Below are 13,371 nucleotides of genomic sequence, written 5' to 3'. Positions count from 1 at the left end.
TTGAGAATAGAAGGCTAGGTTTTTCCCCCCAGAAGCCAGGACAAAAAAAAAAAAAAAAAGCAACAAAACCCAAGAAGCACAAAGCCATTTGACAGACCATGAAGGGGTTAAGAGGCATATTTACATTGTAATGAAAGTGAATATTTCTTCATTTATATTTAAATATTTACACACAAGCATCTACATTTTATTTTTCCACGGAAGGTTGTTCAAGATGCTATATTTAGCAGCAATTGTGAAAATTTCAGCACGTTCTATAATGAATATACACTACCGTTCAAACGTTTGGGGTCTTTTTTTTTTTTTTTTTTTTTTTAAAGAAAAGCTAATTTTCTCTGTTAAAATAAAACGAAATGGATCAGAGATACAGCACAGATGCTGCTAATGTTGTACATGACTATTGTAGCCAGAAACGGCTGATTTTTAATGGAGGTACAGGCCTTTTTCACTCCTATCACTCCTGTGTTCAAGTTTAACTGAACGTTAGAAAACCCTTTTACAATAATGTTAGCAGAGTAAGAAATTTCCTGGTTTTCCCAGCCAAGTGACCCCAAACGTTTGAATGGTAGTGTACCTACAAGGCAAAGAGGGAAAAATGTAATTTGTCAGTTGCAACTACCGTTAAAAAAAAATATATATATATAATTAGAGGGGGAAAAAAAAAAAAACTTCTTCAATAGTCTTCGTGCTCATCACTGTACACAAATCTATACATTAAGACATAAAAAAGCAGAAAACTACTGAAAACAAAGAAAAATTTAAGTCTTTGAATCTTGAGAACATGAAAAAAAATATATAACACGAGCCAGTTAGAGGTTGCACCATACAGTCCTGAAATTTGTCTTCAAGCCCCATCAACAGTTATTTATGAATGAACAAAAAAAAAAAATTCCCTTAAAATGTGCATCCATTTATCACCAAAGTCCATGTCCCATATTACGTTATGCCTTAACACCAGGGACCACATTAAACTAGAATATATAAAATAAGTTAATGCCAAGGATCAACTACCAAGACTTGCAAATTGCCATAAATGTTACAGCATGTTTACAACAACTCTAGTCTATTAGTATTTAGTTGAAAATACACAGACCAAAGTTAAACGCTTGCATTTTGTATGCAAAGCTAACGTTATCACTAATAAATACACGCACTTAAAACTCTAGAATTCAAACATGGTTAAAGAAAAAAAAAAAAAAAAAAAAAAAGCCTTAATGGTGCAGTTCACAAAAATAAAAAATAAAAGATCTCCAGATCGTCAAATGTTCGCAGAAGATATAAGCTAGTTTGTGGCAATTTCTTTACTGTCCTCCACAAAACGCATAAATCTGAAAGATGTCCCGTTTTCACTGCTTGCCAATTTCTCCAGACCAGCTAGAGGTGCATTTGGTTCAGAGTTCTGGAGTTTTTCAAGGCTTCCAGTCAAGCCACTGATTGGTGAGCTCCCACCATTTCCCAAGCTTCCAGTCATTGGAGTAATGCCACCATTCTGAATGACAGAGATTTCGTTGGTCTTCATGGCTAAACCATTGGACAAAGCTGCTGCATACTGGTTCCAGAAACTGGATGGATCTCCACTGCCAGTACGTGCAACCAAATCCTTCTGGAATATGTCTGGGAATTTTACTGGGTTCCCTCCTAGAAATGTCATGGGTCCATCTACCGAAAGCCTCCGTCCTCTCCTTGCAGGTGTACTGTTCCACATATGAGTTCCCATGTGCACCTAAATGCAAACACACCAAAGACAAAATTTACTAATCTGATAACCACCATAATCAGATGTATGCATGCAACTTGTTTCATATATTATACCGGTATGTCTAATGCTTGCAAACTTATACGGTACAAACATGTTGTTTAAATGGGTACTTGCTTATCACTTTAAAGTGTCCTAATGTTTCCCAGACGCAAAGACAGAACATAATAATCAACAAAATTGCAGTGGGGTCCTTTGTTTATTTAATTATATTTAAAATTATATAAGAAGAACTGATGTTTATTATTATTAATAACCATAATTGCTAGTAGATGAGATAGGTGAATCATTCATCTCAACGTTCCTTACAGAGATTGCTGGTGAAATGCTCTGTCAACACTATTCCTACACATTTTGCTCGGCTACTGTTTAAGAACATAAGGCTTAGGAAGAATAGAGGGTCTCTTAGTTAAAAACTTAAGCTTTTAAAAGATAAAAGAAAAACAAATTCAAAGAAAAAAGTTTCCATATCTGGATAACTTACAAAAATGCTAGTAGAAAGAAAAAAAAAAAAGCTATTTTTACGAAATAGTTTAAAAACAGTAGTGCAAATTATATTACTTTTAATGTAATCAGTTTTCTGTTCCAACATGACACCACACAAGATTAGGCTGTGATTAAGTATGAGTTACATGGGGAAACCTGTAACTATAACACTTAATCACCAACATAAGTCAATTAATATTGAAGAAATAAAAAAGAAAAAAATATATACATATATAATTCTTGTTTCCAAAAAGATTATTATGTTTGAAGAGAGCAATAAAATACATTCAATATAGCTCAGAGCAAATATAGAACCAAAAAAAGGGGGGGGGGGGAGGCACTTAATGAACTCACATTGGGGGGGGGGGTCGCTATGTGCCACATCACAAGTTTCTGTTTCAGAGATTGTGATATTTGAACGCTAAACTCGATTCTGAGCTCCGGTAATCACAAAACAGTAACACTATATGAATTGAATAACTGTGTTCCTTTTTGTTAAGTCTACAATGAGCTGTGAGGACCACTTGAATCCTATGGCAACACGCAGCTTGCATCACAATCAAAAAAAAAAAAAAGACTATGGCAAAGTACTAACCAGGTTGGTGAGCGGCACAAATTTTTAGATAAAATACATGACATAGCCGACTCTAGCTGGTGAGAATTATGGCTGTAAAGCTCTGTAAGTATAGACGGAGGCTTCATAAAACAGATGTGCACCATGCCATTTATGTAAACCAGCCAGTGGAGTTCTACTGTCGTGCCAGGTGAATTTAGTTTTAAAATAATAAAACCTACCTTAAGGTTGCCTTTTGTTGTAAACGCTCTTCCACATATAGTGCAGGCAAATGGTTTTTCACCAGTGTGGGTCCTCTCATGGATTTGTAAAGCACTGGAAGAAGAGAAGGATTTCCCACATGCATTGCAGTAATGTTGCTTGGGAGTCCTTCTGGCCAAGCTTTGGAGGAGAACTGGGGAAGTGGCTGAAGAAGCTGACAGAGGTCCTGAAGAAATTATACTTTGTGTCAATTCTTTATTGTCCTGAGGAGAGCCATGCATGAAACCATTAAACTCAGTCTTTATCATGGTTGACAGTGGATTAGGGGGTTGGGGAACAGTTGAGTTGGTGTTGTTGGACAAATTAGGGCTAGGTTCGAAGAGCTGTGATGGTAGATCCCGCATCTGGTGCGTCAGCATATGCTGCTTCAAATTACCCTTGGTGGAAAAGCCACGATTGCAGACTGTGCAAATAAATGGTCTTTCTTTGGTATGGCTTCTGTAATGAATGTCCAAGGCACTCTGACATGCGAATGTTTTGCCACAGATATCACATATAGTATTCTTAAATTTACTCCGCTCTCTGAATGGAAATAGCATGCCCAACGGTTCTTCTTTGACCAGTTTGTCTGTGTTAGTGGAAGTCAAGTCCAAAGCACCTCCATTGGCTGGTGTAGGTGACATTCCATTGGGAAGTTCAGGTGGCAAAGCTCTATGTTGCTTTTCTTCCATGTTTGGGGACTTCAGACAGTCGTTTGTGCTGTTAGAAGGGGAGAAAGCTTGCATTGAATAAGTAGACTCTGAGGCAGCTGGACTTCCAGCACTCTGGCTTTCCATATCTCCACCAAGAGAGAATGAGTCATTAGTCATACCATCACCTTCCACAGAGCCATTTTCGGTAGACTTCAAGCTAGCTTGGAGCTGCTCAACAAGACCAGCATTGATCATTTTCATTTGATTCTCTAATGCAGCAATACTAGAAATCTCAGGGGGTAATGGAGAGGAAGACAGGCTATCACGAGATGCATCTAAAGATTTAGGTGTGTCAGGGACACTGCTATCAGGACAATCTTCCATGTTTTCATCTGAGAAATTATCTAGATCATCAATTGTCTTCTCATCAAAAGACCCTGTATCAGATTCTATGGAGTCTGGATAGTTTTCAGCAACAGGAGTATTTGGGATTTGGCCTCCCATATGCATTCTAATGTGTTGCTGCAGTACAACAGCATTTGTAAATTTCTTCTGACAGATGGGACAAGAATGTTGGACTCTGAGTGGTGGCATAGCACGGTGGACGCTGTAATGGGTCTTCAGGTTTCCTTTTGTTGTGAATGCACGGCCACAAATTTTACATTTAAATGGTCTTTCCCCAGTATGTGTCCGATAGTGCATTTTCAGGGCGCTCTGGCAACTTAAAATCCTGTGACAAATAACACACTCATTTGGATCACTTGATTTTTTGTCAATGTTTTCTACAAGTTGCTGAAGCTTTGAAGTCTCGGATGCGGGTGCTGCATCCAAAAGGCCTCCAAATGGAAATTTTGCTTTAAATTGTTCTGACATCAGAGGCAAGAGAGGACTTGGGAAAGCAGTGGTGTTGGTTGGACCTGCATCGGTTGTAGGTGAGCAGACAGAACTACTAAAATGTGGGAAGTTGTTTGAATTTTGGGAATTTTCTTCACCTCTATCTTCAAAACTTGTTAATTCACTCGCCTCCGCCTCATCTGGAAGACTGCTATTTTTTTTTAGCAGTGGCTCTGTAGCTGGTGTGTCACTTTTCACTGAACTAGAGGGGCTAGTGGTAGGTGGAATAATAGAAATGGACTGGTTTTCCTCAGTCTTTATAAACGGTGTCAGGTTTGGAATAGTCGGTGGGAGAGGCATACCCACAGATGTTGCCATTGTTGGTAAGACTGGCTTGGTGTCCAACCAGTTGGTCACTGGCTTCTCAGGTGGAATGGACATCCCATACGGAATTCCTGTACTTGTTGGTATGTTGTCTAAATGCTCCGGCACAGGGTACGGATTCATTTGAATATGAGGATATTTCTCTTTGTGACGTTGGAAGTGGACTTTGAGATTCCCTTTAGTGGAGAACCTGTTTCCACAAATGTTGCATTTAAATGGTCTCTCACCAGTGTGAGAACGAAGATGGATTTGCAAGGCACTGTCGCTACCAAAGACCTTAGCACAGAACCTACATTTGTGTTTGAAAAAAGCCTCATCAGATGAACTCTTGGCCTCAAAAGTCGTCACACTTGGTGGCTTCCCTTTCCTAAGGGAGTTTAAATCGTCGGCTGTTGTTCCTATGTTGGGCAATGTGGTTGGGAAGAGGGTGGTATTTGTGTTAGGCTGAGGTAGTAGTGGATTGGATGCTGAACTCAATAAACTACTTATTGCAAAAGCTGGTGAAGATGTTACAGGTGCTGGTGGGTTATTGAGCTGTGAACCACCAGTGCTTGAAGGGACTCCCTCAGAGGAGGGTGGGGTAACTGCTGCCACCATTGAGTTCATATTGGGAGAAGAATTAGTGTTGGATGGAACCGTGTTACTGGGGCTGCTCTGAGGTAGCTGTAATGGGGGTAGTTGCTTCATACCACTAATGCTGGCTGATTGGCTAGCGAGATTTTGTGCTAAGCCAGCTGCTGCAGCCAACTGCTGGGACAAATGGGTACTTAGTGTGGCTAATGGAGTGGCAGACACCCTCAGTGATGCTTGAGGACCACTCGTAGTTGCAGGCATTTCTGCACCCTGCGAGGCCAACAGTAATATTTGGTGACGAATTTGCTCAATTAAATGCAACTGGTGTATCTGCTGCTGCTGTAATGCCAGAAGCTGTTCCATTAGTGCAGGTACCGCCATTTTATTGTTTGTTGTCCCTTTAGTTTTGGCTTCCTGGGAAAACTGAGCTACTGCCACCCTAGTACTCTGAAGGTTCTCAATGATGACGTTGCTGTTTATAACAGAAAAGTTCCCCAAGGTTGTCAGATCCCTTACTTGAGGTAGTGAGGTTGTGATAGCTGAGGTACCCACTGTGGAATTATTACTGCTTGACACATCATCGTCCACTTTGTTGGAACCCCTGCCGCTACTGCTAGTTCCTGAGAGCTCCACCTCCATAGAGTTTTCTTTGTCAGGCTTGTCATGCTCTGAAAGGTCACTGCAGTCTGCTTCATCTGCGTTATTAACCATGTCATTCATGTGCTCATCAGGATTATCTGAGAGAGGACTTGTAGAGGTGGCTTCAGTGGGAGGTGGTGGATTTTCATTCACAATTAGAACCAATTGATTTTTAGTGCAGTTCTTCTTGTGTTGCAACAAATCTGATAATTCAAAGAACTCAGCACAACATCTGCTACAGACATGAGCGTCCTTGTTCTTGGGTGTCCGATGAATTTGACCCCTCTCTGTGGCTCCTAAAATGTCAAGAAGTTGAGAATTAAAATTAAGGAAAAAAAAGCTACAACCAGCATTGGTGCCATATATAATAGTATCTTTCAAATACTGAATCAGTATAAGATAATATGAACAGGAGATAATGAAATTCCATTGCAAATATTGATTTCGTGTTTTTGTTTTTTTTGTTATTGTCTAGTTGTCCGCAGATAAACAATTTAAAAAGGACTCAAAACATTCTAGATCCTGTCAACCCTGTTCATGTATAGTCTGAAAACACCTGACAGTTTGCTCTGTTTTTTTGAAGTCATTTAGGCCCCAATCATTCAGTGCTGACAAGTTAAAAACATATATAAAAAAAACTGTTCATAATACATTGTTTTATTAAAAAACAGGCCTTAAATAGTGGTTAAAGGTCTTTCTACAGGTCTATTATAAACTTTTATGTTGCTAATTTTATAAAAAAAAAGCGTCTCTTTCCGTTTTAGTATCCTACAGTATACCAAAAATGTTAAGATGCCACAGATGTCAATAATTTTTATTTTATTTGTATTTTAGCACAAACTACACTATACAACTACATCTATAAAACAAAGCAAAAAACAAAGTGCACAATCTGTAACATTAAAAACTTAGAGAAATGTAAAGAACTAGGAATGTTCTTTAATAATATATGAATAATAATTTATTAACACCTTGTGAAAAGTTATCATAGGTGCTATTATTTAACAAGAGGAGCCGTCTGATCTCGCTAGTTGCTCACGAGTGTGTTATCACAGCCCTGGCCACATTAAACATACAATTCTTCCTCCAAAACTAACTGATCCAATTGAAAACAGGATGGTTTCCTATTGTTCACACAGCGTGAAGACAAACTTCTGTTGTTCAAAATGATGTGTGGTTATCTTATAAGGCGGTGAAAAAAAACTGTTTAATTCAGAGATTACCCCCTGCGTGTTTTACTGCAATTCTAAAAATCACATAAATGGGGTGTTTCCATGACACCCCATTCAAACTTGCTAAGAACAAGAAGGCAGGGGAAAAAAGGCAAAATGATATTTTTTCCCAGCAGCCTTAAATTCACACAGAATGGGTAAAAAAAAAAAAAAAAAAGAAAAAAAAACCTTAATGAGTGCTCAACTATACAGAATAATTAGACTACTTTTTTGGACATCTGAAAATAGTATATAATATATATATAAACTTTGCATCTATCTATCTTGCATTACTTTTAGTTTAAATTGCATGTTACTGATATAGCTATTTCAGTGGTATTTAAGTGTGCATAGCACATAGCTTAGTGCACTAGTGTGCGGGTTCTCTTATGCTTCTGTGTTAAAAGAATAAACTTTTTTAAAAAAAATTAGCTGTTTATTCTTAACTTGCTAATTTAGTAATTTTAGTAATGAGAAAAGTTCTATATTAAAAGTAACATTCGTCATTCAATAACATTAAATGTATTATCTTATGTTCATTTTTATTTCACCCAGAATTTAAACAAAATAGAAGGGCGGCGGTGATGTTTCGACAAGTAAATGTATGCATTTTAGATGTTCTCCCATGGAAAATCGCTTTCTAATATATTCAACAGAAATGTTGCACATTTCCATATGTAATGGTAATGTCCCCATCTACTTTTACAGCCAATTATGAAGGAACAAAAAGCCATTCTGTTTGTGCACACATTTTGAGCAAAATGCATTAAAACTATTATGTCAGCATGTTCATTTAAGCTCTACATTCAGTGGAAAATACTTTTCAACCAGATCACATTTATCAAAACATAATGCCACTTTAAAACACAGTTTTGCTTGGTCAGCTGTGCTTAGGCAAATAATAGCAGATTTGAAGCTAAATAGCAGAGGGGGTAAAAGATTTGTCTTTCAATTGTGTTATGTTTCCCCAAAAATAGTAGTGTTTGGGCCAGAGAGAGCGCTTATAAAAGTACCAGAATAGTACTGGTAGAACTACCACAAATATAAAATAACATTTTTGGCATCAGAAACCACAAGTCCCCTGATGTTGTTGAAATGTATGTAACAAGCAAAGGTAATGATTTCTTGTGATATACAGATGAAGGGTTAATCTGAATTAACCCTTCCCCAGCCAGGATTAATATTTAGTCTCACAACATATATAAAGCTAAAAACAAAAAAGATACCTACTTTCAATATTAAACTTAAATTTCATTTCTTCTGGTTCAGCCTTCATTTCTAAAGATTCTTTGCTGATCCTCAACTGTAACAGGTCCAGTGTACCTACAATCAAAATATAAATACTGTAAACATATGAAGATTTTTATTAATCAATCCTACAATTGAGGGTTTGTCAACCATGCCTACAATTATTTATAACAATATTGCATGTAAAAATGTAGCTACAATTTTGAAGTGAGGATAAAAAATATACACTTGATAGGAACAGAAGAAAACATGAAATATAAAATATATACACACACATACATACACATATATATATATATATATATATATATATATATATATATATATACACACACACACACACACACACACTTTTTTTTCTCTTCACACACATACTGATTAATCTAGGCTGACTTCAAATATCAAACAGTTTAACAGTAAAGTTATATTCTCCTTTTATAATAGTGAACACTAGGTGGGGTCAAGATGCAATGGTTTGAAATAGTCAAAAACGTATATGACAATTGCAGTGTCACACTAAGAGGAAACGCTCCTTGAGGCTACATCTCCACTTTAGCTACGTAAATATTGGCATTCAGACAAGAAACCAAATCCCAGTTGTTTTGGAGAACACCAGCTCCATTGGAAACACTTGTCAATCCATGTGGGTTTGAGGAAAGGGGATTGGGGTTAGTTGGCAAGAGGTGCTGATAAGGTGTAACTCCCTGCTAAGAAAGATCAGGAGAACGGGATTTGGGGTCAGTGAGAGAGAATCAGAAAAACATATTGGGAGCCTGAACTTTGTCACCTTTTCAAAAGATGAGGGCAACGGGGTTAAGAAAGCACAAGTCTTAGACTAATACACATAAAGACTCATCCTAAGGAGTAAGTATAAATTGTAAGTACGATTTGTAATTACCCCCTGATCTAAAGATATAATCCAACTTTCTAAAGACTGCTTAAATGTCCCGGTAAAGCTTCAAGTAAAACAACAACAAACAAAATAGTTTGGGATGATTGTTCTGGACAAAGAATAATGGAACAAAATGAATTTTAAGATGTAATAAATCTAAGCATTTCAAGACACAGTTTTCTGTGAAAAAAGGGAAATAAAAATGAAAATATTTAAAGAGGCAGATTTAGAGTTTGTAAAAAAAAAGAAAAAAAGTAAAAGTCGGGTGGTTAAACATCATTTACACTTTTTTTTTTTTTTTTTAATATAGTCAAGATTTACTTACACGCGAATTTTAAAGTTTTCTTTATGTTAATTTTGCGAATATTTTTTAAAGCTGTATAGCCATGAAATTTAAATATAATATTCATCATTAATGTGACTGTGGAGATAAAATTCGCAAATTTATCACTGAACACTTACAATAAACTTGTTGATCGCATAGATTATTTAACAAAGAAAAACAAAAGGATAATTGTATACATTTAATTTAGTTAACTCTAAAAATGCAGTTTAATTATTAGAGTATTGAAAATTACATTCAGATAAAGATTATAAAATTATGTGTTTCATTCATTTTACTAAACTACAAAATAAGAATCTGCCAGTTTAAGGTCATAGGATATAACCTAAATACCTAATTTGACTTTTGTATATTAAATAGCTTTAAATTAAGCATTTAGCGTGTTAATCTTAAATGCCCATATGCCCCAAATAATTATGTTCTTTGGTATTACTAATATTATTACAACAAGATAATCCTTTATATTACAAAACATGTCCTGAAGGTAGTTTGCTCGAGAATTATTCAGCATGATTTAAACAAAAAAAAAAAAAAGTTACAAGATTTAGAAGTACTAACGTTAACCAGTTCTTCTGGTTAATTTATTTTTAAAGAAAATAAAACTTTTCCCATCTAGAGGGCTAGTTATTTTTAATTTTCAAAAACAAGTGCAACAAAAAAATAAAAACAAAGCAGAAAATGCAGTAAATTTAAAGACAGCCCAAAGTCTCTGTATTTAACCTTCAACAAAACACAGTAATTATGTTGCAAATGCCTAGATCTTTATTAAGATAAAAAAGACAAAAGTGGATCTTTGATGTGGCTTTTTTTCTGAGCCTTGAACGTTTCTAAGGAGACTATATTTTAAAACAACCAGATCAACTAAAGCTAATTAAATTAATAAGAAACGTTTTAAACAGGTGGCAAAACCAACCTTAATATGAATCAGTTCGCAATTAGGTTACAGATATAGTATATTTCTTAGGAGAGGAATACTAAATTTTCTAGAAAAAAACATGTAATAGATATATATATATATATATATTATGGAAAGCTTCTTCGGAATGGGAACTATTTAGGGAATTAAAGAAAAATGTTAAGAAAAGTTGCTCTTGATCGAGAATAAAAAATAATATTGGTGGGGAAATTAAGGCTTACAAATGCAAGCTAAAAATAAACAATGAATGCATTTACTTTCAGGTCTTCACTTAAAAAAGGGTAGTCAGTTTAATAAATAACCTAACCTTAGCTGGCAAGTAGGTTAATCTTTTAGCTGGCTGAGAAACAAAATTATCAAGTGGTGACTTCTAGCCTTCTTTCCTTTTTTTTTGGATGAGTCAATTTTGGTGGAAGGGAAGCAGACAGTTTCTAATAACCCAGTTATTTGGAGGGAGATCAGATTAACACCAGGAGAAAAAGCGTTCTTCTCGATTTGGGAAAATAAAAAAAAAAGCAGTGCCCTACAGAACAATTAGGCTTCTTTAACTCCTGAAGAAAAAGAGCAACAAGATTTAAAAGATGTGACCCTAAATTATAGTAAACTCAGGAAGAGATATATCCCAAGAGTTTTTTTTAACCCCCATGTGGCGCTCATTGTTGTTAGTGAATAGCCTAGGAGATCTGACCCTAAATGTTGCAGGGTTTTTTCAATAGGAGGTGGTGGGCAGCCTCCTATTCCAGTAGCATGTTTAGCAAAAGGGAACAAATCACTTTTCAAAGGGAATCCAGAGTAAAAGGAGCAGCAGTGGTCACACAATCAAGATTAGACACCAAAACAGATTTTGTTTTAACATATCAGGACTAGGTACAGTTTAGAAGTAGATCCAAAATACAGTACGAGTGACCAAAACTCCAATTCAGATCTGCATTCAGGCAGATAATGCAGAGTTCTGGCTTCCAAATCCCTGGGATTAAACGATCACCCCCTTCTACTAAAGCACTTTCAGTGAAACAAAAACAAAAACTATTTGCCTTTGTAATATCTGGCTAAATAATCAACACAAATCATAGAACAATCGAACTACAAAACTATCAACCTAATATTTCTAAACATGGGTGTTTGTAACAAAAATTGCAACAACATTATCTTTGTACAGATCAGATCAAGGTAAACAGGATGGGTTTGGAAAAAAGAAACCGGTACATATCCTGATCGGTAACACCGAAAGTGCATACAGATCCCCCTTTTTATACATTTAATTTAGATTTTAGGTGAAAAAAGTAGGGAATTAAGTAATCTTGAACAATGTAAACACAGATCCCTGGCGATCGGTTGCCTTAAAGGGGAATCACGGTGTTTGCACATAAATATACACAGAACTTTTTGCTGCAAATAATATGAATCTATCACAAAACAACCCAGATCCTGCATGACAGATCTGCCGAGATTACCAGAGTCCAAACTTTTTTTTATAAGTAGTTGTACCTGTAACCTGTATATAACCCTTGTTACAGAACCCAGATAAAGTATCAAAGAAGTCTTGTGAAATACAGGTACTCAATTAAACAGCGTTACATACCCCTTGAATTTACCCCTGCGATCTTGTAGGACCGAGGTAGTGGCAGCAGGTTGGGGAAAGGGTTAGATTATTTGGTTTTAAAAGAAAAAGAGATGGAAATATATTTGGAGGGGATATAGGAGAAACCTGCAGATTAAACAATATTAAGATTAACCTATAAAGGGGGCTGATTGAAGCAAGTCTATTTCCAAGTGGTTTGATTGGGGTTATCAGTAGCTGGAGTTGTAAAATAAAAAGGGAGTATGTGGGTAACAGTGGGAAGTGAGGCATTAATAGGGGGATCTGTTGATCAATGGCAGGAGGAAAGTATCCCACTTACCATGACTCTCAGGCAAGGCCAGACCGGGGTCGGATTGGAAATGCTGGGGTTTTGCCTGCTTCCTCCGAGACATGCTGGCTCACACATCAGCTGGGGCAGAAGACAAATAATTTACTCCCAAAATGTGCTCCCAATTCCGGGCAGGGAGCCCCAGCCAGCGCGCATGTGTCCTGCCATAATTATGATGATCAATAATGCATTGCGATTAATCATAGGAGCTGGGGTTAGTGATGGAGAGGGGGGAGTGGTGCTTGTGGTGGTGGTGGTGGGGGGCTGGCACATGGCCAGCTCTATTCAAACCAACTCGCCCTAATCAATGAGCCTGTGATTCGCTGGAGGCCCCTGTCTCTCTCAGCTGCCACCCAATGATAAGGGGGCCGGCTTATAGGAAGGGAGGGAGGAGGGCAGGGGCTTGTGTTTGGATACAATGTTAACCCTCTTAGCAACAACCAGCCATCGCTGTAACTATAGGAATGTGTTGGGGCTATGTCTGCTCCGGCGAAGGTTTAGCGAGAGCTGTAGATTGTTAGCTCTGCGGGCCAGGCATCTCACTACAACGATCCCTGCACAACTTGTAAGATGTCCCATATACACCCTGCCCCAAACTACCCCACAGCCACATCTCTCTGCACGCCTCTCCCTGCACAGACTGCTTACAGTATGGATCTATAAACTGCCTTCTATATTGTCCCTACTCTATCGACCCTATATCACATATACA

The 13,371-nt window shown here is 37.1% G+C and overlaps 1 protein-coding gene across 3 annotated transcripts; it reads right to left on the bottom strand.

The window, feature by feature from the left end:
• Nucleotides 1-1,282: 1,282 nt before the first annotated feature.
• On the bottom strand, nucleotides 1,283-12,723 carry LOC149298437 (sal-like protein 1). Of its 3 annotated transcripts, none has more exons than XM_089487365.1 (4): nucleotides 12,651-12,723; nucleotides 8,581-8,673; nucleotides 3,038-6,435; nucleotides 1,283-1,723 (listed from the first exon to the last, which is right to left on the bottom strand). In XM_089487365.1, exons 1-4 carry the CDS (start codon nucleotides 12,721-12,723, stop codon nucleotides 1,283-1,285), a joined length of 4,005 nt encoding a protein of 1,334 aa, XP_089343491.1. The 3 variants fall into 3 exon arrangements, with proteins under 3 accessions (XP_089343491.1, XP_089343492.1, XP_089343494.1); XM_089487366.1 differs by lacking the exon at nucleotides 8,581-8,673 and adding an exon at nucleotides 9,114-9,143 and having other exon boundaries at nucleotides 3,038-6,432; nucleotides 12,675-12,723; XM_089487368.1 differs by lacking the exon at nucleotides 8,581-8,673.
• Between the last annotated feature and the right edge of the window lie 648 nt (nucleotides 12,724-13,371).

The sequence above is a fragment of the Sceloporus occidentalis genome, unplaced genomic scaffold (assembly GCF_023333645.1).
Source record: "Sceloporus occidentalis isolate IW3139 unplaced genomic scaffold, rSceOcc1.0.p SCAF_32, whole genome shotgun sequence".
NCBI lineage: Eukaryota > Metazoa > Chordata > Lepidosauria > Squamata > Phrynosomatidae > Sceloporus > Sceloporus occidentalis.
This window is presented reverse-complemented; position numbering and strand designations above follow the sequence as displayed.